General features: G+C 31.0%; 3 protein-coding genes across 6 annotated transcripts; 2 read left to right on the forward strand and 1 right to left on the reverse strand.

Moving 5' to 3' along the window:
* The first annotated feature begins 5,903 nt into the window (after positions 1-5,903).
* LOC109799491 (DNA replication complex GINS protein PSF3) lies at positions 5,904-10,936 on the forward strand. Of its 4 annotated transcripts, none has more exons than XM_083071400.1 (8): positions 5,904-6,010; positions 6,120-6,209; positions 7,716-7,808; positions 8,063-8,131; positions 8,443-8,543; positions 8,967-9,059; positions 10,370-10,509; positions 10,621-10,936. In XM_083071400.1, the coding sequence occupies exons 3-8, from the start codon at positions 7,764-7,766 to the stop codon at positions 10,728-10,730; spliced, it is 558 nt and encodes a 185-aa protein (XP_082927526.1). In that variant the 5' UTR covers positions 5,904-6,010; positions 6,120-6,209; positions 7,716-7,763; the 3' UTR covers positions 10,731-10,936. The 4 variants fall into 4 exon arrangements, with proteins under 4 accessions (XP_082927526.1, XP_020215663.1, XP_082927527.1 ...); XM_020360074.3 differs by having other exon boundaries at positions 6,120-6,198; XM_083071401.1 differs by having other exon boundaries at positions 5,931-6,014.
* Positions 10,937-18,114: 7,178 nt separating this feature from the next.
* Positions 18,115-18,795, forward strand: ELF4 (EARLY FLOWERING-like protein (DUF1313)). Its single transcript, XM_020364615.3, has one exon. It carries the CDS (start codon positions 18,159-18,161, stop codon positions 18,546-18,548), a length of 390 nt encoding a protein of 129 aa, XP_020220204.1. The 5' UTR covers positions 18,115-18,158; the 3' UTR covers positions 18,549-18,795.
* A 655-nt stretch (positions 18,796-19,450) lies between these two features.
* Positions 19,451-23,600, reverse strand: LOC109798168 (peptidyl-prolyl cis-trans isomerase CYP19-4). The gene is made up of 7 exons (XM_020358418.3): positions 23,381-23,600; positions 23,215-23,293; positions 21,020-21,067; positions 20,901-20,924; positions 20,543-20,725; positions 20,359-20,434; positions 19,451-19,899 (listed from the first exon to the last, which is right to left on the reverse strand). The coding sequence occupies exons 1-7, from the start codon at positions 23,537-23,539 to the stop codon at positions 19,761-19,763; spliced, it is 708 nt and encodes a 235-aa protein (XP_020214007.1). The 5' UTR covers positions 23,540-23,600; the 3' UTR covers positions 19,451-19,760.
* Between the last annotated feature and the right edge of the window lie 1,935 nt (positions 23,601-25,535).

Below are 25,535 nucleotides of genomic sequence, written 5' to 3' on the forward strand. Positions count from 1 at the left end.
GCCCGTACCCAGCTGTGCTATACCTGACGGTGGATCTGGACTTCCAATTGTGTAAGTGACATCGTCCGAGTAAACCCGAGTGAGGATTATATCCTGTTTAGCTGTGACCGAGCGTGCGCATTGGGCGTGAAAACGGTTGGGGTGGTTTCGGTAAGATGGAATGTCACTTATACAACTCTATTGTTAGGGAGATCTCCTAGGTGTATGCGTGATGACGCATTAGATGATTGATATGCATTGATATCGGTAATGAGATGCATTTATTGCATGATTATTAATATGATGAAGTGTGGTGTTTGACATCATTATTGGTGGATTGTATTTTTTGCATGAGTAGTATTGGATAAAGTGTATGGTGTGACTCTATGAATATGATTGATAGTTGGATGATTGTGTAGTATAGATTATTGTTCTATAATTGTATGATTGATTTTTGAACTCTAGCTTACCCTTCTGTTTCCATGTGGATGGACTGCGATGATCATACCTTGTATGGGAGTAGGTCAGGGCTAGCTTGGAGTTGTGGTGACCGCTGCGAGACAGGAAGTTTGATCCTCGTATTAGAGTTACCATTTTGGGTAACAATTTTGTCTGTGCTTGACCGACATTAGAGTCATATTATTTTTGGGATGACTGTATATATATATGGTGTTTTATTTTATAACCAGAAACTTAGTCATTTTCATTCTTATTTATACTTGTATGTATGAGTTATCCAACTTAATATTTCTCTTGGTTCACTAGTAGTAGTGCGATTCTACTAAGTGTAGAGACCATGGCGGGTCGTTACAACTTATCTTTTTTGATTTTGCATCAATGTCCTAAATTTAAGTTAAATTAAGTAAAAAGTTCTTAATATATATATCAAGTATATAAATTTTTAAAAAATAATTCATTATATAGAATCAATTCAACGTATAAAATATTTTTATATTATCTATTAATTTAAATTAATAAAAAAGTATTAAATCATTTTTAAATTTTATAAAAGTTTATAGACTTGTCCTATAAATTAATAACTTATGATTTTATATTAAATCGTTAAAATATAATATAAAATATGAGTTATTAAAAAAAATATATATCAAAAATTTTCTTAAAATAAGTAGATCTCTCATATTATATATATATATATATATATATATATATATATATATATATAATATACTATATTGTAATATATTTTGTATTTTGTTGACCTTATTATAATTGATATGAATTAAAAAAAAATCTTCTAAACACTAATTCAAATTTATTGAGACTACCAAAAGTCGTAAATTATTATACTTAAACTTTAGAGTTTTTAGTTAAGATTAGAGTAAGATCTCTATCTTAAACATGAAATCATTGGAAATATCAATATTACTGTGCTAAGAAGAAAGATCAAAATAAATTAAAAGAAAATCATCGAGGCAGTATGTAACTGAATTGAGGAAATGGTTGGTCTCCTGCACCTACCAGACTAAACAAGTTTTGTTTTGTTAAATCTTACTGCTACTATTAAAGTTTGTAAGCAGGAAAGTAACCATAAACTTCAGCAGCAAATAATAGACATGCCAAATAGAGGCAAAATCATTTGAAAGTTCTGGTGGCTATTACCCGTTAGCAGGGGCGCATGCCGACACTGTGCTATAAATACCCTAAACTTGATCCATCATAACAACACACAACACCTGCAGCATTCATGGCTAAGTATCTAGCTGTCTTCGCCACCACCTTTATTCTCCTCATTAGCCTTTCTATCCTTCCTCTTATTAATGCTCACATTCTAATCTCTTCACCTACTCCAAGTTCCAATGTGACGAGCCCTCTCTCCCTCTTAAGAAATGCATGTCCTCACATCAATAGTATTCACACATATAATAATGACACAAATAATACTATTCTCATTCCATCATGATAAGTGTCGTGTGAGGAAAAGAAAATAAAAAGTCTTACAGGTGTTATCATAATTTAATTTTTAATATAAAAGTAATTAACATTTTTTTATTTATATTTATAATAATATTTTTTTAGAAAGTGATTATTATGTTGTATCATTTTTAGTAAAAAAAGTTAATTATAAATATAATTTTATAAACATGTTATTATTTATTTATTTATTATATTTTCTTAGTCTCTATAAGTTAAATAAATTATGATAACACTTTTTATGTGACAGAAAAAGAAGTGTATAATTTTTAAAATAGTTATTATAAAGATCAACAAGTTCATCATACTTATTGTTTGTGATCAGATGGTAACATATTCTCCATACATAACTTATTTTTTTAATGATATATTATGCATTTTATTGATTGATGAAAAAATAAGTTATTTAGCACTTAACATTGTCAGTCGATGACATATACGATGATAAATTTGTTCTAACAATAGTAATTTCGGATCGGTGTAATTTTTTTTACACGTCCATGCATGACTGATAAATCTTGATTTATTCTCTTATATGAGAAATTTACATAATCTTAGCTTGTCATAGGCCAGCTTAAACTCAAATATTTCAATAACTTGATTTGTAGTATATCTTAATCTTGATTAACAGGATCTTGACAATGTCTATTATTTTTGTTTCCAATTTATGCAGAGGCACCAATGGTGGAGGAAAAAAGATATGCGAGAAGTACAGCAGAACATGGTCAGGGTGGTGTGGGAACTCTAACCACTGTGACAAGCAATGCAAGAAATGGGAAGGTGCAAAGTTTGGATGCATGTCACTGGGACTCACGTGGAAGGGCTTGTTTCTGCTACTTCAACTGTCCTGGTTTGTGTGCAAAACGCAGCAACACTTGGTCAGGGTGGTGTGCCAGCTCCAACAACTATTGGGAAAAACCCAAGTCCCACATCGACTAGAGATTAGGCAATTGAATAGTATATAAGTGGAAAGCAACCCTTACCTTACAAGCCGGTTTTGTAGGGTTGAGTTAGGCTTCAATCCACTATTCTAACATGGTATCAGAGCCATTTAGATCCACTTTAAAAATGGGCATCTTCCTCACACAAAGAAAGTATGCATTGGAACTACTTGATGATGCTGGCCTCTTGGGATGCAAACCAGTAACTTCTCCTATGATTCCCAATCTCAAATTGGTCAAAGACAATGGTGTTCCGTATTCTGATCCTAAGTCTTATCGCAGGTTAATCGGTCGTCTCATTTATCTAACTAACACACGACCTGACTTAAGTTTCTCTGTTAGCAGGTTAAGCCAATTTGTTTCCAATCCTATGAAGGACCACTATGATGCTGCTATTCGCGTCTTACAGTACGTCAAAGGAGCTCCTGGTCGAGGCCTTTTCTTTTCCTCCAGTTCTGATCTGCAACTATCGGCCTTTAGTGATTCTGATTGGGCATCTTGCCCAGATTCAAGGAAATCCATCACCGGATTCTCTATCTTCTTTGGCTCATCTCTCATTTCATGGAAATCTAGGAAACAACAAACTGTGTCACGTTCCTCCTCTGAAGCAGAGTACCGAGCTCTAGCTACAACTGTTTGTGAGCTCCAATGGCTCATTTATTTGTTGCAGGACCTGCATTTTTCCATCACCAAGGCTGTTCCATTATATTGTGACAACAAATCAGCCATTCAAATTGCACAAAATCCAACTTTTCATGAAAGAACCAAGCACATAGAACTTGATTGTCATTTGGTCCGAGACAAAGTACAATTGGGTGTCATTAACTTGATTCATATACCTTCTGCTGCACAACTTGCTGATATACATACTAAAGCCCTTTCTCCATCTGTTTTCCAGTCTTTCATATCCAAGCTAGGCATGACAGATTTGTATGCTCCAGCTTGAGGGAGGCTATTAAAATAGTTGAGGGAGGATATATCTTTCTGTTAGAGTAGGTAGTTATATTCTTTTGTAATTAGAGTCTTTATATAAGACTTCTCATTCAATAATAAAACAGATTCTGCTTCTGCAAAATTAACCAACCTGGTATCAGAGCCATTTAGATCCACTTTAAAAATGGGCCACCCACCATTGATGCATGCCTCACAGGCATGAGGGGGTGTATTGGGAAAAACCCAAGTCCCGCCAATCCTAGATCATTAAAAAGGGCCACCTACCATTTATCCACGTACCAAGCTCAATAGTGCTGGACGTGAGGGGGTGTATTGGGAAAAACCCAAGTCCCACATCGACTAGAGATTAGGCAATTGAATAGTATATAAGTGGAAAGCAACCCTTACCTTACAAGCCGGTTTTGTAGGGTTGAGTTAGGCTTCAATCCACTATTCTAACAACAACTGTGACAAGCAATGCAGGACTAAGGAAGGTGCAAATCATGGAGCCTGTCATGGTAACATTTTGAAAAGGGCTTGTGACTGTTACTTCAAATGTTAAATGTTGGTTCACAACTGAAAATTCAGAGAAGATACCGCGTTCTATTCAGGATGTGTTTCTACTACTTTCTCTTGATGTTGGAATTGGCCTTGAGTGTTTGTTGCATTTCAATAATAAACATGTGAATTAAGGATAAAACTTAAACACAGTTTTAAAGATACTGTTATTCAATTAAAATTAGAGTTTCATTTTAATACTCTATGATATCTTTTAATAATATAAACTTTTATTATATAGATTAGGCAGATGAAACTCTAATTTTGTTTGAAAAATAGCACAAATAATATCTAGGTTTGTAATTGGTTTCTTATATCAGTGTGTGAAAGGCCATTAGGCCAGCTTAATAGAAAAGTTTTAAGTTGAGATGAACAAGAGTGTTTATTCTACTACTATGTGTGAGATAGTTAATATATGCTACGGCTAAAATAAAGGTTCAAGAGGAACATTCTATATTTTCACTGCTTTAATTGTTCAACAGTATTTATTGTACTATTTGTGGCTTGGAATAGATTTTGATAAACCAAATGTGCTTTACTGCATGAGTCATATCCAATGTTATTCTATTTTTGGCAACAGTAATGACACGGATTAGAGGATGGCGATGAGAAATGAGCAATAAAAAAATATAAGGTTAAAAAAAATTGAATGTAATTATAAATGAGTAAAATCATTGAAAAGAATATGACAATGACTGAGATAAAATATTAAGAAATAATAATATTTACTATTTCAATAATTACTTTTAATAAAAATTATCATTTAAATTAATAATAAGCAAAATTTATCGGAAATATATATATATATATATATATATATATATATATATATAATTAAGCCTTAAATGGTATAGAGATCTTAGGCAGTTGCCTAAGTTTCCTAAAGACTCGCGCCAAGAAAAATTAAAACTATATTGTTGAAGATCATAGAAAAATTGAATATTGTTGAATGTGTAGATTAAACCTAACCGTACCCCTGTTTCGATTTTAACTTTCTCATTCAACACTATTACTTCTAAAATCATATTACACACTTAATTATCTTTTCTAAAAAATTTCTTTAAAGATAAATAGCTCGAGACACCAAATACCTTTTTTCTTATTAATATATATAAAGTCAATACTCTATTTACACAATTTTTTATTACAACTTTAACCCTTAAAATAAAAACAAAAATTATACAACAATAATTAATAAGGGTTATAATTTTTTTAATTATTAAAAATATAATAATTACACACTATCACACTACCATATGTATTTAAGTGAAGATACAAAATACGTTTATTTCCACCGGTATGTGTAAACATAAAAAAAAGTAATATTATACATATAACAAAAAAAATTCAATAATTTATACAATATTAATTTTATATTTATCTCTTATTATTATTTTATTTATTATGAAGACATATTATTAATAATAAAGAAAAATAAATACAAAAATAATAAAATTGTATAATTATTTTGTTGTCCATGTAACATTAGTCGAATAAAAATAACTTAAATTGAAAAATAGGTTATAAAATAATGTGCGAAATGCAATTTAAATAAGCACGCCCTCCATGATTGGAACAGAAAATTTGAAAACGCGCCAAGTTTCAAAACCGCGAATTCGAAGAAGAAAAAAAAAACCCTAGTTTCCTTCCCCTAAATGCCTGAGCGAGTGCGTGAGTCTATCCTCAGATCGCCAATTCTTTCGATTTCTCTTCTTCAATTCTTCAGTTACAGACAAACACTAATCCCTAAAGTTTCAATTTTCGTGATTCATTTAGTGCTCGCTCATCTGCATTAGCACCGAGAGCTCTGTGTTCGTTGAATCCCTCGCAGCTTTGAAGAAGTTGTGCCACCAAGGTTAAAGCTCAGTTCTGTCTCTGAGCCTCAGCTTTTGAATCTATCTTTCACTTTTTGGGCTTCGATCTGTTACTCTGTATTGTGTTTATCTGTTTTTAGTCTGGATGTGAATGAATTTTGCTTGCTTGAAGTTATTTTACTGGAACCAGTTAAATTGTTCTCTGTTCTTCCCTTTAAATTTTGCCTTAAATTGATGAACTGGGTGGGTGAAAATTTGTTACTGTAATGTGGTTTAGGGAACATAATTGAAAATAAGAGGATAGTTATAAGATGACGGGCAGTTGTGTTATGGTGTGGATGCAGCACGGTAGTGGAACGTGTACACCCCTTTACTTCTATACTAATTGCACCGTGAACTTGATTCTGATAATTGCGCCAGTTTTTACCAAATTGTTTGTTCTGTCAGTTAATCTGGCACTATGATTACAATGGAGTTTCGTTTGAGTTTGATTTCACTGATTGAAGGCTCCGATCCAGTAGCTCTAGGCGCAACTCAATTTAGTTCTTTCTTTACTTTCACTTTCTGATATGAAGCAAATGCAATTAGATGTTAGCTTTTGCATTGTAGTACGGCTGTCTGCCTAATTTGGATCTTAGTGAGTGAATTACTTATTTCACTGTAACATTGTGAGAGAATCGTGATTTGTGTGTTTGGTTATACGGTGAAGAAATTTGAAATTGAGCCAGCTTTTTGCTTGTTTGCTGATGCATCATGCTTTTGTCCATGTGCGTGGCAAGCATTTGAAGTTAATTGGATTGGGTGGGAATAAGGTAGAAAATAAAATAAACCAAAAATTAAAAAAGAAAGATGACACTTAATTTTTTAAAGCCTTCTAGCGTACTAAGAATCTTGACCTTAGCCTATTGAGTAACTCCTTATCTCAAGTTGAATAGAACTCACTTAACCGAACTATTAGGAAGTTTAAAATAAATTGATTCTCTTGTAAAGAAACATCTATATTCTAATCTATGTTATTCAAGGTATCATCCTATATTGAAAGAAAAGCTATAGAGTTGAATATAAGAGAAATTTGAACAGATGTTGCTTAAGCGCTACATATTATTATTAGGGATGTTATATTTAGCTCCAACACTTCAAATTGGAGTGCTAATGGTAGCAACAAATTTTTGACTTTCAACTAAGAGTTAGGATTTTTGCATTGCTTGATTCACCTCTCCTCTGCTTCCTGTACTATTGAGCATTGACTCATTTTTTTATTATTTTTTGAAATTTGTGTTTTTTATATGATGTATTTTACAATGTTTTGCGGTTTTGCATTTCTTTTTAACGGAACTGCAACAAAAACTGCAGTTGTTGAGTTTCATATTGATAATTTTTTTTTTCATTAAACATTAAAGCTAGTGGATGAAGTTCTGCCATTTGTAGAACAGATGCGAGCTTTCTTTGTTGATTGATTTTTGTTGTCTTTATAACTAGTTTGAGAAGAAATTTTTTTTTTTGTAATAAAAAATTATAAATGTATTGCATGTTTCAAACAATGTTTTTTAATTTGCAGTTAACTCTTTCGATGAGTTAAAAGAAAGTGTAGAAGCTGGAGGATAGGATGGCCAAGTACTATGATATTGATGATATTATAATGGAGGAAGAGGTAGGCTTTAGACTCTTTATTTTTGCTTCCAATTGATATGTAAGGTAATGGTAGTCTTGGAATATTTGATTTTTTAATTAAGGGAAAATGTTTTGCTACAGTAGTTATACTTACGAATTACAATGCTGTAGCCCGCCACGTTTTATGCTATTGCTAATTTTAACAGGATCAAATCATGATATCTGCAATTAAGATACATAATGCAACCTGAATTTCTTACCCTAATACTATGGTTTGTTATTTTCTGGTCGCAGGCTGTGTTAAGTATATTTAAGAAGGCTGCATCTGGAGTGGGAATAGATCCCAGTTCTGAAATTGACTTTGTAAGAGCCATTTACACTTATATATATATATTTCCAAGAGGATTACTAGTAATATACTCTCCAACTCGTTTTGAAATACACTCTCTGCCATTGATCAAAATTTATTACAAACTAAAAAATTATGAGCGACTTCTTAAATAATAAATGAGACTTGCAAAATTTTATGATTTCCAATAAAATTTAGCCAATAACAAAGAGTGTGTTTCTAGCATTTCTTTATTTTCAAAGGAAAGATTTATTGTCAGTGTCACTAGATACCTTCTATGTGTAACTTAATAATTTCACCTGACATTACTTTGTTTGACTTTCAGATTGAAACAGGTTCAAAAGTTGAACTGCCTTTTTGGCTTGCTCATGAGTTAAAGTTGAGACAAGCAGTATCAGTCAATGTTCCCTCTTGTTTCAATGAAAAGTAATGATTGTTTTATGTCTTTCTGCAACTTATAAGTACATTCTATCATATAATGGAGCATGTCATGACATTGACAACGAGTTAGGAAACACTTTTAAGTATACTTCTATTTCTGTTGCACCTGAAATGTTTTACCAGACCTTACTGATTAACTCTTGTTTCCTGGGCTTTCAATGGATTTTGGAGCCAATTATTTTCCGTAACCTTAATTTTCATGTACATTCCATCATTGAGTGAATGGTGTTGCATGGAACTATGGGTAACAACAATAATCAATATACATGGCTTTCATAGAAATTGTTAAAAAATAATAATGGCATATGTATACTAAGCTGCATTGTCACTCATATTGAAATGTATTAGAGGGATGTTGATGGCTTGAAGGTGTCAAACTTTTATCTTATAATTGGTTTTTGATTTCAGAACAAGGTCAGAGATCCAAGCTGATTCTGCGGGTGTGGATCTGAGGTCCAGATGTCCATTTTTTTATGAATTTGGTTGCAAGATAGCACCCATGTAAGTCTTGCTTATGCCTATATTTTCTTGCTTGCATTATCTGAAATTTGGCTTTAATTTTACTCACTTTATTTTAATGCATTTTCTTATATTTTATTGGTTAGCTTTTACGATTGTCTTGCAAGATAGTATATGGTTTCCATGTGTCGTATCATCATCCATATCTAGAACAGACCTATGATTCTCAAGTTTTTGTTGTTACATGGTTCATGCAGCATATCATTCAAATCTTCACAAATTCCATTAGCAAAAATATTCTTGGACACCCTTGAGGTATAGACACTTTGAGAGACTAGGAGGAGAGGAGAATTAAATGGTTGATATGATATAATAAGAAGAGATAAAGAGAAATAAGAGGTGTCACTTGAGTGTTTGTAAATTGTGGGTGTCCAAATATCATTACTCATTCTGAATTTATTACGAAACAACCTAATAAAAATGTAATATAACAAAATGTCCAAAAATAAACCAACCGGCTATACCACAAATCTTGAGTCCATAGTTTTAAAAACCGGACCAGTCATCGAACCGGTTAAGGTACTGGGTCAGTGGGTCAAAAGTTGAACTGGTGGGTCATTAGTTGAACTGCATGACTCGATTTTTATTTATTTTTATTAAAAAAAATATTCATATTAAATATATTTTATACTTGTAAATTTTAATAAATTCATATCTTATTTTAAATTTCAATTTTTCTATCTTATTTAAATTATTTTTATTTTTATTTTGTAAAAAAATACATAAAAAATAACATGTTAAACGGTATATTAATACAAATTAAAAATATAAATAATATGTACATATATAATATGCTAGCAATTAATATCACAAAATAATATGTAATATTTACATAGATATTATATTATTAAATATATAATTTAAAATTAATAATATACGATAAAAGTTATTTAAGTTGTATATATTGCAAAAAAATATATTAGAACAAGTAGTCATTGTTATATTTAATAAGACTCTTTGCTTTTCTATTAAGAGATTCAATTATTATTATTATTTTTGTGGTTTATGGTCCCTTAAAAAAATTTAAAAAAAGAAAAAGAAAAAAAGTGGTTGAACCGGTTTGACCCACCGGTTCACCAGTTGAACCGGAAAATTGACCAGTTCAATTCGGTTTGAAACGGGTCGATTGCATAACCGATTCAACTTAGGATTCGGACCTGCTGGACCACCGGTTCCTGGTCCAACCGGTCCGACCGGCCGGTTCGGTCCGGTTTTTAAATCACTGCTTGAGTCAAACAACTTTGGCAACTTGTTTTGTTGTACATTGTTGATTTCCTTTTCATTTATGGCAGAGTTGACGACCGAAAAATTGGGATTCTGTTGCTGTCTGCATTTAAGAGTAGGTACAAGGAAATTCTCACCAAGGCCCATACTGTAGCATTTGCAGCTGGTTCCAAATTTTGGACTATTCTGACGAAAGAAGAGATCAACTGTGAGACTTTTATCCTGGCTAAATGAAATATGCCTTTAATCTTCATTTATGAGGTCATATTTTTTTCCCTCATGACATTCAATTTAATTTTTGTTCTAATGCTTTATGTAGTGTATGAGACAGCTCGATCCGCAATGGCGTCCTTCAAGAAGTGGCGAATGGGCGGGCCAAGATTTCAGATAGCATCTGTTCTAGGAAAAAAGAGAAAATCTACTGCATAGTTGTTTTCTAACCTTATTAGACATCTGTTTATGTTAATCGTTTGGACCTGCAAATTATAGGATGTTTAGAAGAATGGACAAAATGTGAAATTTCTGATGCTGATCATGTAGACTTCAATACAATAATACGTTGTAATTTTCAACTATTGTTACAGACAAAAGAAAAATGGACGCTGAAAATATACAAGAAGTTAATTTATTGATCATTTTGTGGCTATGTTATGTGCCACGGAAGCCGTAGGCTTGAGCAAGTTCGGGTAGTTGGTTTGATTTAATTCATGATCTAACTCAATGAAATATATTTAGGTTGAGTTGGACTGAATGTTCAATTTTTTTTTTGTTAGACAGCCTAACTTGATCTAACTTAATCTTAATTAGGTTGGTTTGAGTAATTGGATTGATTTATTTAGGTATTAATATATTTTTAAAAAATCTGAAGAAATGAAATACATAATTAGTTTAAATCACACGTTTTATTACATCAAGTAAATAATATAAGAACAAATTCTAAAAAATTACTATATTTTTATACTATAGTTTATCATAAGTTGATATATAAATAACTTTGAGGGGTGTTTCTCGAAATTAAAAGAACCAAAATAAAATAACTTTTGAAAGACTAAAATTAAATTTGAAAAATTCTATAGATGTCAAAAATATATTATACTCTTTTATGAATATAATCATAGTTTTAAAAACCGGACCGATCATCGAACCGGTTAAGGTACTGGGTCAGTGGGTCAAAGGTTGAACCGGTGGGTCACTAGTTGAACTGCATGACTCGATTTTTATTTATTTTTATTAAAAAATATTCATATTAAATATATTTTATACTTATAAATTTTAATAAATTCATATCTTATTTTAAATTTCAATTTTTTTTATCTTATTTAAAATTATTTTTATTTTTATTTAGTAAAAAAATACATAAAAAATTACATGTTAAACGGTATATTAATACAAATTAAAAATATAAATAATATGTACATATATAATATGCTTGCAATTAATATCACAAAATAATATATGTAATATTTACATAGATATTGCATTATTAAATATATAATTTAAAATTAATAATATACTATAAAAGTTATTTAAGTTGTATATATTGCAAACAAATATATTAGAACAAGTAGTCATTATTATATTTAATAAGACTCCTTGTTTTTTCATTAAGAGGTTCAATTTTCATTATTATTTTTGTGATTTATGGTCCCTTAAAATTTTTTTAAAAAAAATAAGAAAAAAAAGTGGTTGAACCGGTTTGACCCACCGGTTTATCGGTTGAACCGAAAAATTGACCGGTTCAATCCGGTTTGAAACGGGTCGACTGCATAACCGATCCAACTTCAGATTCGAACCGGCTGGACCACCGGTTCCCAGTCCAACCGGTCCGACCGGCCGGGTCGGTCCGGGTTTTAAAACACTGAATATAATACATTAAAAAAACTAATAATAAAAAAAGAAATTATAATCATATCACAATTTTATATTTAGATATAAAAAATAAATATATAAATAATAATTTTATAGTTGAAATATATTTTTAGTCCATATAAAATGAGGTTTTGATATGAGTCCTTGTAGGGATTATTTTAGTAAGCACACTAAGCCTACTATAACATAGAAAAGGAGTATAGGTTATCAATCCTCAAGGGCTTGGAAAATAAATATAAAGTTAAGAGGTAACTGTGTGAGAAACTGTTAGGATTTAATTTCATTTATCTTACTCTTATGTTCTCTTAAGATTATCTATATATAAATTATATCATTTAATGTTATTGAATTTTTTTTAAGTCATTCTAAATAAAATCATTGCCTTTAGAAATTTTAAAGATTTTAATTTAATAAATGATTCCTCATTTTATCAACTCAAAGTCTTTGTATTAAGTTTGAGAATTTGTTCAACTAACAATCTAGCATTTAGAATCATTAAGTGATTTGGTTCAAAATGAACTTAGAAAATGTTTTTTAACCAAAACTAAATCAAAGATCAAAAGATGATTGATCAATTCACTTTAAGCATTAAGAACATAATTAAATCACTAGCATTGAATAATATAATATATTAAATGTGAATTTACAAAATTCACTTTTAATATAAAGTTATTGAGTGGTGTAACACTTAGTAAAAGTTACAGCGGTGTCGTTTGAACCCTCTTCATATATATATATATATATATATATATATATATATATATATATATATATATAAGATTACATAAGAGTTTGATGGATTACATTCAATTCTAACAAGAGTGGATTAACTACTCATAGTAAAGAGAACAATCTCAACATACAAAGAAAACATAGAAGAAGAAGATGATGAACCCTGAATCCTCATCCTTAGAGAACTCTCAAAGTTGTTATTCCCTTCAGCATTGTTTTGCTCTATTTGAATGTTGTATTTCTCTCTCCTCCTCACTTGAATATGTGTGACAAATAAAATAGTGTAAGTAGAAAAGAGACAAATTTGTTCAACCCTTTCTAAATAGTTGAGCAAATTTTTGAATTCTTGAAGGTAAAGAAAGCTCCATCAACTAGGCCTACATTAATTCGTTGAGTCCCTAAGAATCAAAATTTTCACTCAACCCTTTCTAAATGGCTTAGTGGAATTGATAAAGATGAGATTTAGATGAAAGATGTAGAATGAATAAAGTTCTGCTTATCATTACAATTTGAATATTTAAGTTATGGAGTTTCTTGTGCATCAATAAGTTTATATGACAAAGATGTTTAAAAAGATTTATATGGACAAATCACATTTTTTATTTTGCATATTCCAGTGATTGTAAGAGCAACTCCAATGGGAGTTGCTTGTCCTATGAAACAACTCAAATTCCGGTTTCTTGTCATTGGAGGACTCTGACGTGGCAACATGAGTTGCTTGAAGAAGAGAGAGAGTTGCTTCCTCAAGCAACCGTTCCTTACCAGATTTTAAGCAGATAGCTTATTGAACATATTTAGAAATGTTTCAGAAATAATAATGATAAAAATTAATTTCGTATAATATTTATGTATTTATTATTGCTTTATTTTATTTTTAATATCTACTTATTGTGTATTTTTTCTCATAATTTATTTTCTTTCATTGTAGCGTAATTATCCTTTATAATAAAAATTTAAATTTGGTTCATAAATGATTAGAAAAAAAATTCTAAAAGTTGAATTTCTTAAAGTTTCTTACCATTGAAGTAAATTTGTGTTTGAGTTGTTTAATGCTGATATGGCACACTAGGGACCACTTTTTTCATTTTTCAATGCATGAAGCAATTCAAATGAGTTGTTTTCATTGGAGATGCCCTAAGGTCTTTAGATGTGGACAAAGATTATTTTAGATATCAAGAAAAAGGATAGTGCTACTTAGTCCTGAATTACCATATGTTAGTATTATACGAACACTAAATATCTTGCTAATTATAAATTAATCATTTTACTTGTAAGATATAGTTATTCACTTACCTGAAATTGTTGAAACAAAATCAATAATATTTTCCATTATTGTAGAAGATTTTTTAGTCAAATTCTCATAATGATAAATCGCAAACAAGATGGTTTTTTTACATGTAATGGTATGGTCATACACAAGAAATTGTTGCATTTATTGCTTTATTAAAAGAAGAGTGTATTAAAAGAGATGGAGCAAAATATATTTTTCGCAAGTTCTTTTTAACTTATGATCTTGAAAGGAGTGATGATATAATTATTCAAACAAGTTCGCTTATGAGAATCTAGAAGATCTCTTTACAAAGTTACTCCCAAGTACAATTTTTGAACAACTAATATATAAAATCAGTCTTCTTTTTGTTAAACGTGATTGTCTGCATGAGGGAGATACATTCTCCACTCTTTCCCTTCATCATGATTTTCTCCCACTGATTTTTCTAACAAGATTTTTAATGATATAATATATAATACCATATTATGAAGTACTCTTTTTTCTTTACTAAATTTTTGTCCAACATGATTTTTTCTAATAAGATTTTAACAAGACATCTTCTCAAATAATTAACATCATAAGAAGAGTATTATGAATATATAATGGTAATTGTCTATTATTACGTTTATATTTCACTTTAATATTATTATCTTATTTATAATTATTTATGAGTATAATAAATTATTTTATTATTAAAAAAACTCTATTATCTTCTTTATATTATTCTTTCAATATCTTTTGTTTTTCTCTCTTATACTTATATATTAGAGTTTATGAATTTTCATAACATTAACTGAATCAAGAAAATCATTGACCAGATGTTGGGATCAGCCAAAATATATATTACTTAGTGCGTGTTTGCTTTAGCTTTTGAACGTGAAAATTTATGTTTATGGGAAGCAAAAAATTGTAGCTTCCACGTAAATTACCTTGCAAACGTGGAGAGAGAATGAGAAAATCACGTTTGTAAATCTAAACCAAACACGCACTTAATCTAATGACTCAATTCAATTCACCGAAATATAATATAGTTTGATCAAATTGATTGAGTTCGCGGATCGATTCACTTAAATCCCTATAATCTTTACCATCATAGATCATGTATTTAGCTGACTCCTGAAAAGGGTATTATAGGTTGTGTTAAACAAGCTACTTTAAATTGGTAACATGTATGTTCTTTCAACTCCATTAATTTAACAATTTCATTTGTTTATCTTTGTTTCTTCCCATTTATTTTGGTACTCAAATATGTTCTTACATTAATAAATCAAAATAATTTATTCCTGCATGAATATAATTCTATAGAATTTGTTTAGAGACGCCGATTTAGAAATTTTTTCTGTTATTTTTTTTTTTACAAGATTCTAAGAGAAAATTAAACCAAAACCTAACTAAAAGTAAATCCAAGCTAGAGTGAAGTTCAATATTCAAATGATAGAAACATGTAACAAGGATTAAAAAAAAAAAAAGAGATATATAACATTAAAATAAGGAAGGAATAAGTTCGGCTCATGTTCGTAAATCTCATTTTGGATACTCAAACAATAATATGAGATTAAAGTAGGTTTAAATATGTTTTTGTTTTAAATTAAAATTTATTTCTAATCTTTCAAATTTCAAATTATTTTTTTTTATTTCTGTAAATTTTCAAAATTTTATTTGTCCTTCAAATGACTAGTAATATATATATATATATATATAATAGATTCAGATAATTATGTATTATCAATAGATTAAATGTGATGTTTTTATTAATAATAACACTAATATGCATGTTTTATTTGATAATATTTAATAAGTTTTTAAACAAAATTTAAATATAAAGATTAAAATAAAATTTTTAATTATAGAAATTAAAAAAATTAATTTTAAATTTAAAATATGAAAAATAAACTTACTTAAAATATTAAAATATTACAGATTCTTAGTTCAAGAACTGTAATTATGACTTAAAATAAATAAATAAAAACATTGAAAAGTGATTTTTTTTTAACCGAGATATTCTTACTTTTCATGGATGAAGATATTTTGGTTGAAATTGAATGTAGTTAACGATGAGTGAGTGAATCAACAGTGGTATTGGTGATGATAACATAATCCATCTCCATAACTAGTAAGGTTCTGTTCTTTGTTGGGACCAAATGTGCCTTTTTTGTTTGAAGGTATATGCTCGTCGTTGATGGTGGCGAATTTTCTTCTTTTTTTAGGGCTAAACTGTAGTAGATATTTTGGTGTGTAGCTGAGTTGTGTATAAGATATTTTTTTCGACTTTTGAATCCACGGAGGCACAATAACGCTTCTTTTTCATCGTCGTGGCAATGCACTTTTCACTTTTTGCATTCTAGATATTTCCAGTTTAGTGCATTTCCCACGCGCACCTTCTCTTCCCCACCCTTTCTTCACTCTCGCTCTTTTCTCTTTTTCAATCACCCATGGATTCTTCTCAAATATTGTTTTTGTTATGATGAATAAACAAAGAAAAGTAATCAAACATGGTTTTTTCAAAAGTTAATTGTTGTTTTATTTTTTTTTCTAATTTAATTTTAATATATTTTTTTACTAGTTAAATTAATTTTAATTTTATTTTGTGTGTCTTATACAAAGTTTATATTGTTAGAGTCTTTAATTTTATTTGCATTAAAAAAATGTAAATTTAAGAGTAAACTTATTGGATTTTAAAATAGAAAAATTTTAATTGACTAAAAGAATAAGATTAAGATCTTACATAATTAATTTAAAATATTCAAAAGTGCAAGTAGACATTTTTGTAGTTCAAACGAGGGATCCACAAGAATAAAATTTGTACATTTTTTTTTTTTGTTAATGAGTTACTATGTGTTTATATTAGTTTTTTTTATACATCTAAATTTATATATTTGATTGTTTGATTCGCACTACCGATGGCAGTAAATTAATAGAACTTAGTAAAAAAAAAATATAGAACTTAAAATACTAACTAATAAATTTTGAACCAATTTTAATAGTGGTTTTATTAAAATTTAATAACCAATAAAAACAGTAATTGATTTAAAGTGGACCCAAAGTAGTATTGTATGGAACTTTTTGACATTTTCTTCTAAGATCTTTTCCTTTTTCCATATGTAAAGTTGTGGTGTAGGGGACATTCCACGCGCCCATTGTTTGTCGCGTGAGCTTTTATCAAACGGTATCACGACGACCATGTGCCAATAACTGATTCTCTCTCATAGATCCATTTGCTAAAAGACCCTCATATTCTTCTATATCCCAATTCCCCTAAATATCTCCTATTTACTTTAAATTAAATTATTAATAGTATTATTACGTGACTCTAATATTAGAATAATAATGTAATTAAAAAATCTAAAAGCCTGTAAATGGCGTGTATTTTCTATTAAATAAGCTGAGTTCAATTTATTAAAACATTTCAATTTAAATTAAAGACTAAATACCATTTAAGAAATTCTCTTTTTTTTTTTTTTTACAAATTTAAATAAAACAAAAAAATATGAATAATAGATTTAAATACAAATAAATCTAATTATTATAATTGATCTAGTGATGGATATTGAAATAATACACACAATTTTAAATTTAAATTATATTATCATAATTATAATTCTTACAAATAAATAAATAAATAAATCATTAATAACTTGTAAATAATTTTTTACTAATTTTATTTCATTTAATATTATAATTTTAAAAAATAACGAGAGACTCGTGTTACTTAATTAAGAAAAATATTTACCTATCTAATGTTTATGAATTAAGAGAGATTGTTTCTATATTTTAGAAAGAATACTCCTTACATTTGATCACATTAAAAACATGTTGGTAATAAATTTTGATTAAGAGGCAAAGTAAAAGTAAAAAAAAAGACGATAGTCGAAATGAATCTTTATGATAATAACAGAATTGCCCTCGCAATGTTGCGTATATATAGCAATGCCCCAGCAGGAGCGAAGTCACACAACAATTTTGGCAATGTCTGAGCCTTGTTCTTCATGAACTCATCCTCCTCCGCCGCAGAGTCCACCATGGAAGACCCATCCTCCGGCCACCGCCGCTCCAAGAAGCACCACCGCAGCCACCGTCACCGCCCCTCGACGACGGCGGAGGAGTCGGACGGCGAGGTGGATGAGGGCGACCCGGAGGCGTGGGCCACCCTGAACAAGGGGTTCCGGCAGGTGCAGTCGGTGCTGGACCGTAACCGGCTACTGATTCAGCAGGTGAACGAGAACCAGCAGTCTCGGATGCACGACAACATGGTCAAAAACGTCTCCCTTATTCAGGAACTCAACGGGAACATCTCCAAGGTTGTCTCTCTCTACTCTGATCTCAACACCAATTTCACCAACGTTTGCCAACACCGCTCCAAAAACTCTTCCAAATAAACAATAAAAATACCTTCTTTTTTCCTCAGTCATGTGTTTGCGTCTCTGTCTGTGTGTTGTTGAAGATGAAGAACTGTGATGGTAGTTTTGGGCCTTGTTTTGTCATCAATTGTCAATAAGGGCGGTGAAGGCGAAGCATTGTATCGTCCTCTTTACTTCTTTCTACACATACTATTGTACTTCCTTGTCACTCTCTGTACTTCTCCATCAATAAATTAACTTGTCCATGTCAATGGAAATTGGATCACTCTCTGTTGCACTTTCTTTAATTTTGTTAGAGAAATGATCCGTTTGTTAAGTTATCACTTACTAAACAATGATCAAAATGAGTTTACATAATTAATCTGATTAAATGATATTTTAGTATCAGAATTTGAAAAACACCTTCATATCAGTTCTATATTATTTGTTTCTAAACCTCAGAAAATTTTAAATAAATTTCTGAATGTACAAATCGACCATCAGGTTAATCCAGAATTCAAAAAATAGAATGTGATTAAAATAATAATATATATATATATATATATATTCACTTACCAAAATAATAATAAATGTTAAATTTAAAAATATGACTCATATTCTAAGAACTTGATATTTTCTTAATTTCATAATCTAATACGAATACACTCGCCACTTTTAAGATTAATATAGCTGTTTACTTAAAAGCTTCATGACCTTTCTGAGATTTGATATTCACAGTAGTGACTAACTGACCACTTAAAGGATTGTTAACAATCTGGAGTGCAATATCATATTTGTGTAAAATCTGAATAATTATGACATCTGGCTTTTTCAACAGGGAAAAGCGAACATTTCGTTTATTTTATTTTATTGGGGTCCATTTGTCCTTTGGATTTAAATTGCAGTAGTGGAAGTGGAAAAAGGAGCAGAGGGCATGGATATGATCAATGATCCACTTGAATAAATAATTTATCCTCGTACCTATTACAAAAAATTAAAAAAGTTTCAGATAACACACTTCAACCTAATGTATAAATGATTACCTATTCTGACAATGCTTAATAAAATCCCTTCCCTTGTAGCAAGACCAGTGTAGACAAGCAAACTAGCAACAACTTAAATTACATTTATATCTGCAAATTTATTCCTTTACTAAGTGATGAAGTATGCACACTGATTTTGTGGATCATGGTGGTTGGCAAAGCTGACTTGTTACACCGGTGGAATCAATCTCAACCTATATAAACCATGTCATGAAGTTAATTCCCCACTGTCTGATATGATAACCTTGCTCTTAGGCGAGCCACCTTCACTTCCTTCTGCTTCAATCTTGTACAATATGTCCATACCAGAAAGTACCTTGCCAAATACAACATGGCGTCCATCCAGCCTTCGAAGAAACAAATGGAAGCATCTAAGATTGTGAAAGGGCCACAACAGTAGAAATAATAACTTGAAAAGATAGATTTTTTTCTGAGGCTCTTTTTCTTGTACATTATTTTTTTTGAAAACGTTTATATTCTATATTAGGAAGTTGGATGTCTAAAGTTCAGTCTTCTACTGATTTTCATTTATGTTTAAAATAAAATCCATTCTTAATAATTGAAAGGAAAATGCTCCTTTCCAATTGAGATTCAGCAAGTGCACAAAATGGAATAAACTTTTCCTTTAGAACTTTTCTTTTCCACCAAAATTTGTATCGCATTTTATTCCAAGAAAATAAAACCATTAAGGAAATTTGATATTTATAGCTAGCTGTCACTACTGCAAGGTTTTCACGAGAATATACCAAGACTGTTCAACTTTCAAGAGTTTGCAGAATTAAGTAACGCAATTAATAGAAAATTACCAGCTGGTTTTAACTGTTGTTATGAAAAACTGGGATCCGTTGGTGTCTTCTCCAGAATTTGCCATGGATAGGTATCCTAACAATCATGCAGAGAGGGTGAACAGGTGAAATAACATAAGATGTACTAATATTATCATATTATCTATATAAATGGAATATCAGTAGCAAAAGCACAAAAGCTAACCTGGCCCAGTATGCTTCAACTCAAAGTTTTCATCGGCAAACTTATCACCATAGATTGATTCTCCACCTCTTCCATCACCACGGGTGAAATCACCCCCCTGGACCATAAAGCTTGGTATAATCCTATGGAATGTGCTCCCTTTATAATGAAGAGGCTTCCCACTTATTCCCACTCCTTTCTCTCCTGAAATGTGATGCTGTTCAAATTTATAGTTTTTACTACAATGAGCTTATAAATATAATATCAAAAATGATGCCTACAGATCACTATAGATTAAGTAAGCAAGAAAACTATCATCAACATGAGAAGTGGCTTCACTTGAACGCCAAATAATTAATAACAAAAGTTGTAGAGCTACCTGTACAAAGCGCTCGAAAGTTTTCTGCACATAAGGGATGTTGAGATTAGTAACCAAATCCATCATGTGAAACCTACGTAAACATCTTTAGCATTTCATTATAGTATAGTATACCATACCTACTGTTTTTGGTACTGTGTTCCCAAAAAGACCCATGACTATGCGACCTGAAGCAAGAAACATTTTTTTAGTGTTTTGAGTGACCCGCTTAGGATCATAGCGTAGTGCTATAATAACTGAAGCCTAAACCCTAAAGAATATAACCACTAAGACATAAAATTTTGCTCTTCCTTCTTCACCAATAGTAGATGAGGTAACAAGACAAATGCAGTCAAGAAGGTAGTACAAATAACTGTTTCCATAAGTAAATTCTTGAAGGTGAGGTCAGCTACATGGACCACATAACGCTGTTTGACTTGAAGTCTGTTTCGATACAAGTTAGAAATGGTTTTGAAAACTTTTCTATAGGAAAAAACTATTTATTTTGGTAGTAAACTCTCAAAAGTTCTTCTATACTTGTATTCAAACGGACTCTAAGTAAAAGATCAGATCTTCACATGAGATCCATCTGGACAATTTTCCCCCATGTCTTCTTGGTCTCCCTCTCCCCAGAAAAATGTTACGACCAAGTGTCATTAAATCATTCATCTGGCAGCTGGGCCAGACATAGAGCAGCTCTATTTTGTTGCAAAAGTTCGCATTTTAGACTGCCGTGAATTACAGGTATTGGGAAAAAACCCAAGTCCCACATCGACTAGAGATTAGGCAATTGAATAATATATAAGTGGAAAGCAACCTTCACCTTACAAGCCGGTTTTGTAGGGTTGAGTTAGGCTTAATCCACTATTCTAACATGGTATCAGAGTCATTTAGATCCACTTTAAAAATGGGCCACCCCCCATTGATGCATGCCTCATAGGCATGAGGTGGTGTATTGGAAAAAAATCCAAGTCCCGCCAATCCTAGATCATTAAAAAGGGCCACCCACCATTTATCCACGTACCAAGCCCAATAGTGTTGGACGTGAGAGGGTGTATTGGGAAAAACCCAAGTCCCACATCGACTAGAGATTAAGCAATTGAATAATATATATGTGGAAAGCAACCCTCACCTTACAAGCCGGTTTTGTAGGGTTGAGTTAGGCTTAATCCACTATTCTAACATGGTATGTTGGGGAGTTTAGAACACTGGGGAGCATTCCACATAATGAGTAGTGAGTAAGTCACACAAGTGAGCTTGACACCACAACATAACCTAAAACCTTAAGGCATTAGGTAGGTGGGTCTTTCTCACTTATATATTACTCAACATGCCCAACTCTAACCAATGTGGGACTTCACTTCACACTTGAACTCCAACACTCCCCCTCAAGTGTGAATCCCTTCCACATGGTCACACTCCTCCTCAAGCAGAAGCTTTTTTTCTTTCGTCCACGAGTATTTAATGGTGGCCTTACTTGCACTATCGTTGCACTTCAACGACACACGTCACACCTCTAGGGAGACTTTCAGTACAAGGGATGATCCTACTCTTGGATCTCCTGCCAATTCCATTCAGGATCCCACTCTTAGATCCAACCAATACTCGTCTGAGCCGATCACCAGTCACTTGGTCGAACCATCGGCTCTGATACCAATGTTGGGGAGTTTAGAACACTGGGGAGCATTCCACATAGTGAGTAGTGAGTAAGTCACACAAGTGAGGTTGACACCACAATATACCCTAAAACCTTAAGGCATTAGGTAGGTGGGTCTTTCTCACTTATATATTACTCAACATACCCAACTCTAACCAATGTGGGACTTCACTTCACACTTGAACTCCAACAACAGGACTGCCGAGGCTTATTTTTATTTCAAGTTTCCAATGTATATATTGAGAAATGCTATAAAGCATAAACACACAAGTTGTAACTTGCGTTCTTTCACTCTCAAAGTGACACAAATCCCATCCACTCATCCATCACAATCTGTAAGGCGGTGCCATCATGATCAATTCCATTTCAGAAACTAATAACTTATTTTCCTTTCAGCACACTTGAGAAAATCATGGCACCTCTTCTATTGCACAATTTCTTACGTATAGTTCTCAAAGGAGTGCCTCGTGACACAAACCACCTTCTGAAATCAGCGGGTGATGTGTACAATTAATGCATCTAAAATCCTGCTTACACTTATTTGCAACAGTGTCACATTCCAAATCATTGTCCAAAGGCAATTAACACAATCTAACAGATGCAAAGAAATGACATTCACAAAGCATTAAATTTTGGGGAAAATTAAAAAAATTGAACTTTGCTAGGAATGAAGCAAACCCGCTAATTTCCCATGGATCTCTACATCAAAATAGACCTTGTGAGTGACACCCTCCAAATCCTGTCCCAAAGGGGTATCCTACAGAACATGGAGAAGGGGTTAATGTGAATCTACGATTGAGCCACCAAACCCAAGAGGAGGAAATGAAGAAAGAGGAACCCTTACTGAGAGATGATGTTGAGTTGTGATTAAGTCAGCGCGGGAGGAAGAGTGGTTGGTTCCGTTGTCTACCAAGTGGAGCTGAAAGAAAGCAATGGTGGCGCAGAGGAAGAAAAGCCATAAGAGACATGCAAAAATCACCGTTCCAGTTCCTCTGGAGGCCATTACAAGCTGATGCAAAAGAGCAATAATCAATTGCTAAACAACCCTTGGCTACCGATTATAATTTTAATTTCTTGATTTAGTTTTTGGATCTTTTCGTTTTGTTCTTTTACTAGTTGCTACAGTGGTGTCCTTTATTATTATTATTATTATTATTATTATTATTATTATTATTATTATTATTTTATATTATTTTAGTCTTGTTATTTCTCAAAAATAAAATAAAATAATGCATATAAATATATTAACATTAAAAAAATAGTGAAGCAAAAAAATTTATTATAATTTTTTTTAAAGTATATAAAATTATTTTAAATATCAAGAATATTATTTTGAATGTTATAAAATTAAATTAAATATTATTAAATTAAATTTAATATTAATAAAATATAAAAATATATATATATAATAGTAAATTTAATTTTATTTTATTTAATTTAATTTATAATATTAAAATTAATAGTTTTGATATTTAATTTTTATATATTTTTTAATTTTCTTAAAATACTATGACCTCTTTTACAAAATGTATTTTAATTTTTAAAAAGATTATGCATTATAAAAAAATTAAAAATGGGAGGGGAGTTGTGACACTATAAGTTTTTCTTTTGTTAATTATTATCTTTTAGCAACAATTATGTGTTGTGGTGTTAAGAGGTGTAGTGTTGGGAGACTCTCCAAGTTAAAGGATTCCTGAAAAATCTTTAGGTGTTTTAGAGAGTTTCTTTAGGTAAATGTTCAATTTGACTTTGAGAGGAAAAATATATAAAGTTTATTTTTAAAATTGAGTTTTATAAGTTCAGTTATAAGAGAACCTTAAAGAGATTCTATAGAGATGAACTCTAGAGATTTTGAACCTTCTTCTTTCTTTCTAGACTCCCTGGGAGAACAGTAGATCTCTGTTGGTGAATGATTGTTGATCGGAAGCTTTTGGCTAAAGGTCATCCTTATCAAGTTGTGTTGTAGAGCTTCTCGAAGTTTGGAAGCTCAAAACTAATTCTTCCTCACTCCCTCCTCTTTTGCTCAAAGTTGAGGTAAGAGAAGTTAGGAATGATTTATTGATAGATTATTGAGTTGTTTGTTGTTTATTTCCACTAATGATGTGTTGAGGAGTTGGATTCTCAAATTGTATGAGGGAGTTGTGTTAGCCCCAGTTTACTAGAATCTAGAAGGGGGTTTGAATAGATTATATTCTAAGATGACTCAACTTTCGACAATTCTTGATAAAAACCTACCAAGATATCTTAAGCTCAACGTTTACTCAATTTGATTAAACAAATAACAGTAGATTACAAGGTTTATTACCAAAGTATCAGAATATCAAAGTTAATGCAGCGAAACAATCACTTCTAATCAAGGTTGATTTTATATTACCTTCTTCTTAATCAATTATAATTACAAGAATAATGATCAGAATTTATACTGTAATTGAAATTTCATATCTCATAAATCTTTGAATCCTTTAAACAAGAAATTAACAAGATTCTTAAAGATAAAGGTAAGAAGATAAAGAACACATAAATTTATACTGGTTTAGTTATCCACTTGGCCTACATCCAGTTTTCCCTGACTTAGCAACCCACTAAATCAAAGATCATTCACTATAATATTGTTTACAAACACCATGCACACACAATATTACAAGAATTCAAACAAACATCAATCTTGACATCACAAGATTGAAAACATACAAAAATTTTGTACCCCACGGAAATTACTTGAGAAACCCTACTCAAGATTTCAAAATCTCTTATTGAGATACTCTATCTCAAGAGATACACCATTCAAAACGAAAATACAAGTTTAAAGATAAAAAATATATCACCTAATTTCGTGTAGATATTGATCTTTCGTATTTGAATACACTTCTTGAATTTCTTCCTTTAAGAACTCATGTTCAATCTTTGCACTTCTTGATATTTCAGAAAAATTCTTTGATCAGCCTTGATTCTTGTTTCTGAAAGTAATCTTTTTGTAATGTTCTTTTTTCAAAATATTT

This window comes from Cajanus cajan, chromosome 3 (assembly GCF_000230855.2).
Source record: "Cajanus cajan strain Asha chromosome 3, NIPB_CcT2T_4, whole genome shotgun sequence".
In the NCBI taxonomy this organism is placed as follows: Eukaryota; Viridiplantae; Streptophyta; class Magnoliopsida; order Fabales; family Fabaceae; genus Cajanus; species Cajanus cajan.

Excerpts from the sequence above, each read along its gene's own strand:
- LOC109799491 (XM_083071400.1), top strand. The coding sequence starts at position 7,764 with ATGGCCAAGTACTATGATATTGATGATATTATAATGGAGGAAGAG. Across the intron at positions 8,544-8,966 it reads CCCTCTTGTTTCAATGAAAA|AACAAGGTCAGAGATCCAAG; the intron begins GTAATGATTGTT and ends TTTTGATTTCAG. Across the intron at positions 9,060-10,369 it reads GGTTGCAAGATAGCACCCAT|AGTTGACGACCGAAAAATTG; the intron begins GTAAGTCTTGCT and ends CATTTATGGCAG.
- ELF4 (XM_020364615.3), top strand. The coding sequence starts at position 18,159 with ATGAACTCATCCTCCTCCGCCGCAGAGTCCACCATGGAAGACCCATCC.
- LOC109798168 (XM_020358418.3), bottom strand. The coding sequence starts at position 23,539 with ATGGCCTCCAGAGGAACTGGAACGGTGATTTTTGCATGTCTCTTATGG. Across the intron at positions 21,068-23,214 it reads GATCCATGGGAAATTAGCGG|GTCGCATAGTCATGGGTCTT; the intron begins GTTTGCTTCATT and ends TTCTTGCTTCAG. Across the intron at positions 19,900-20,358 it reads ACAACAGTTAAAACCAGCTG|GCTGGATGGACGCCATGTTG; the intron begins GTAATTTTCTAT and ends GTTTCTTCGAAG.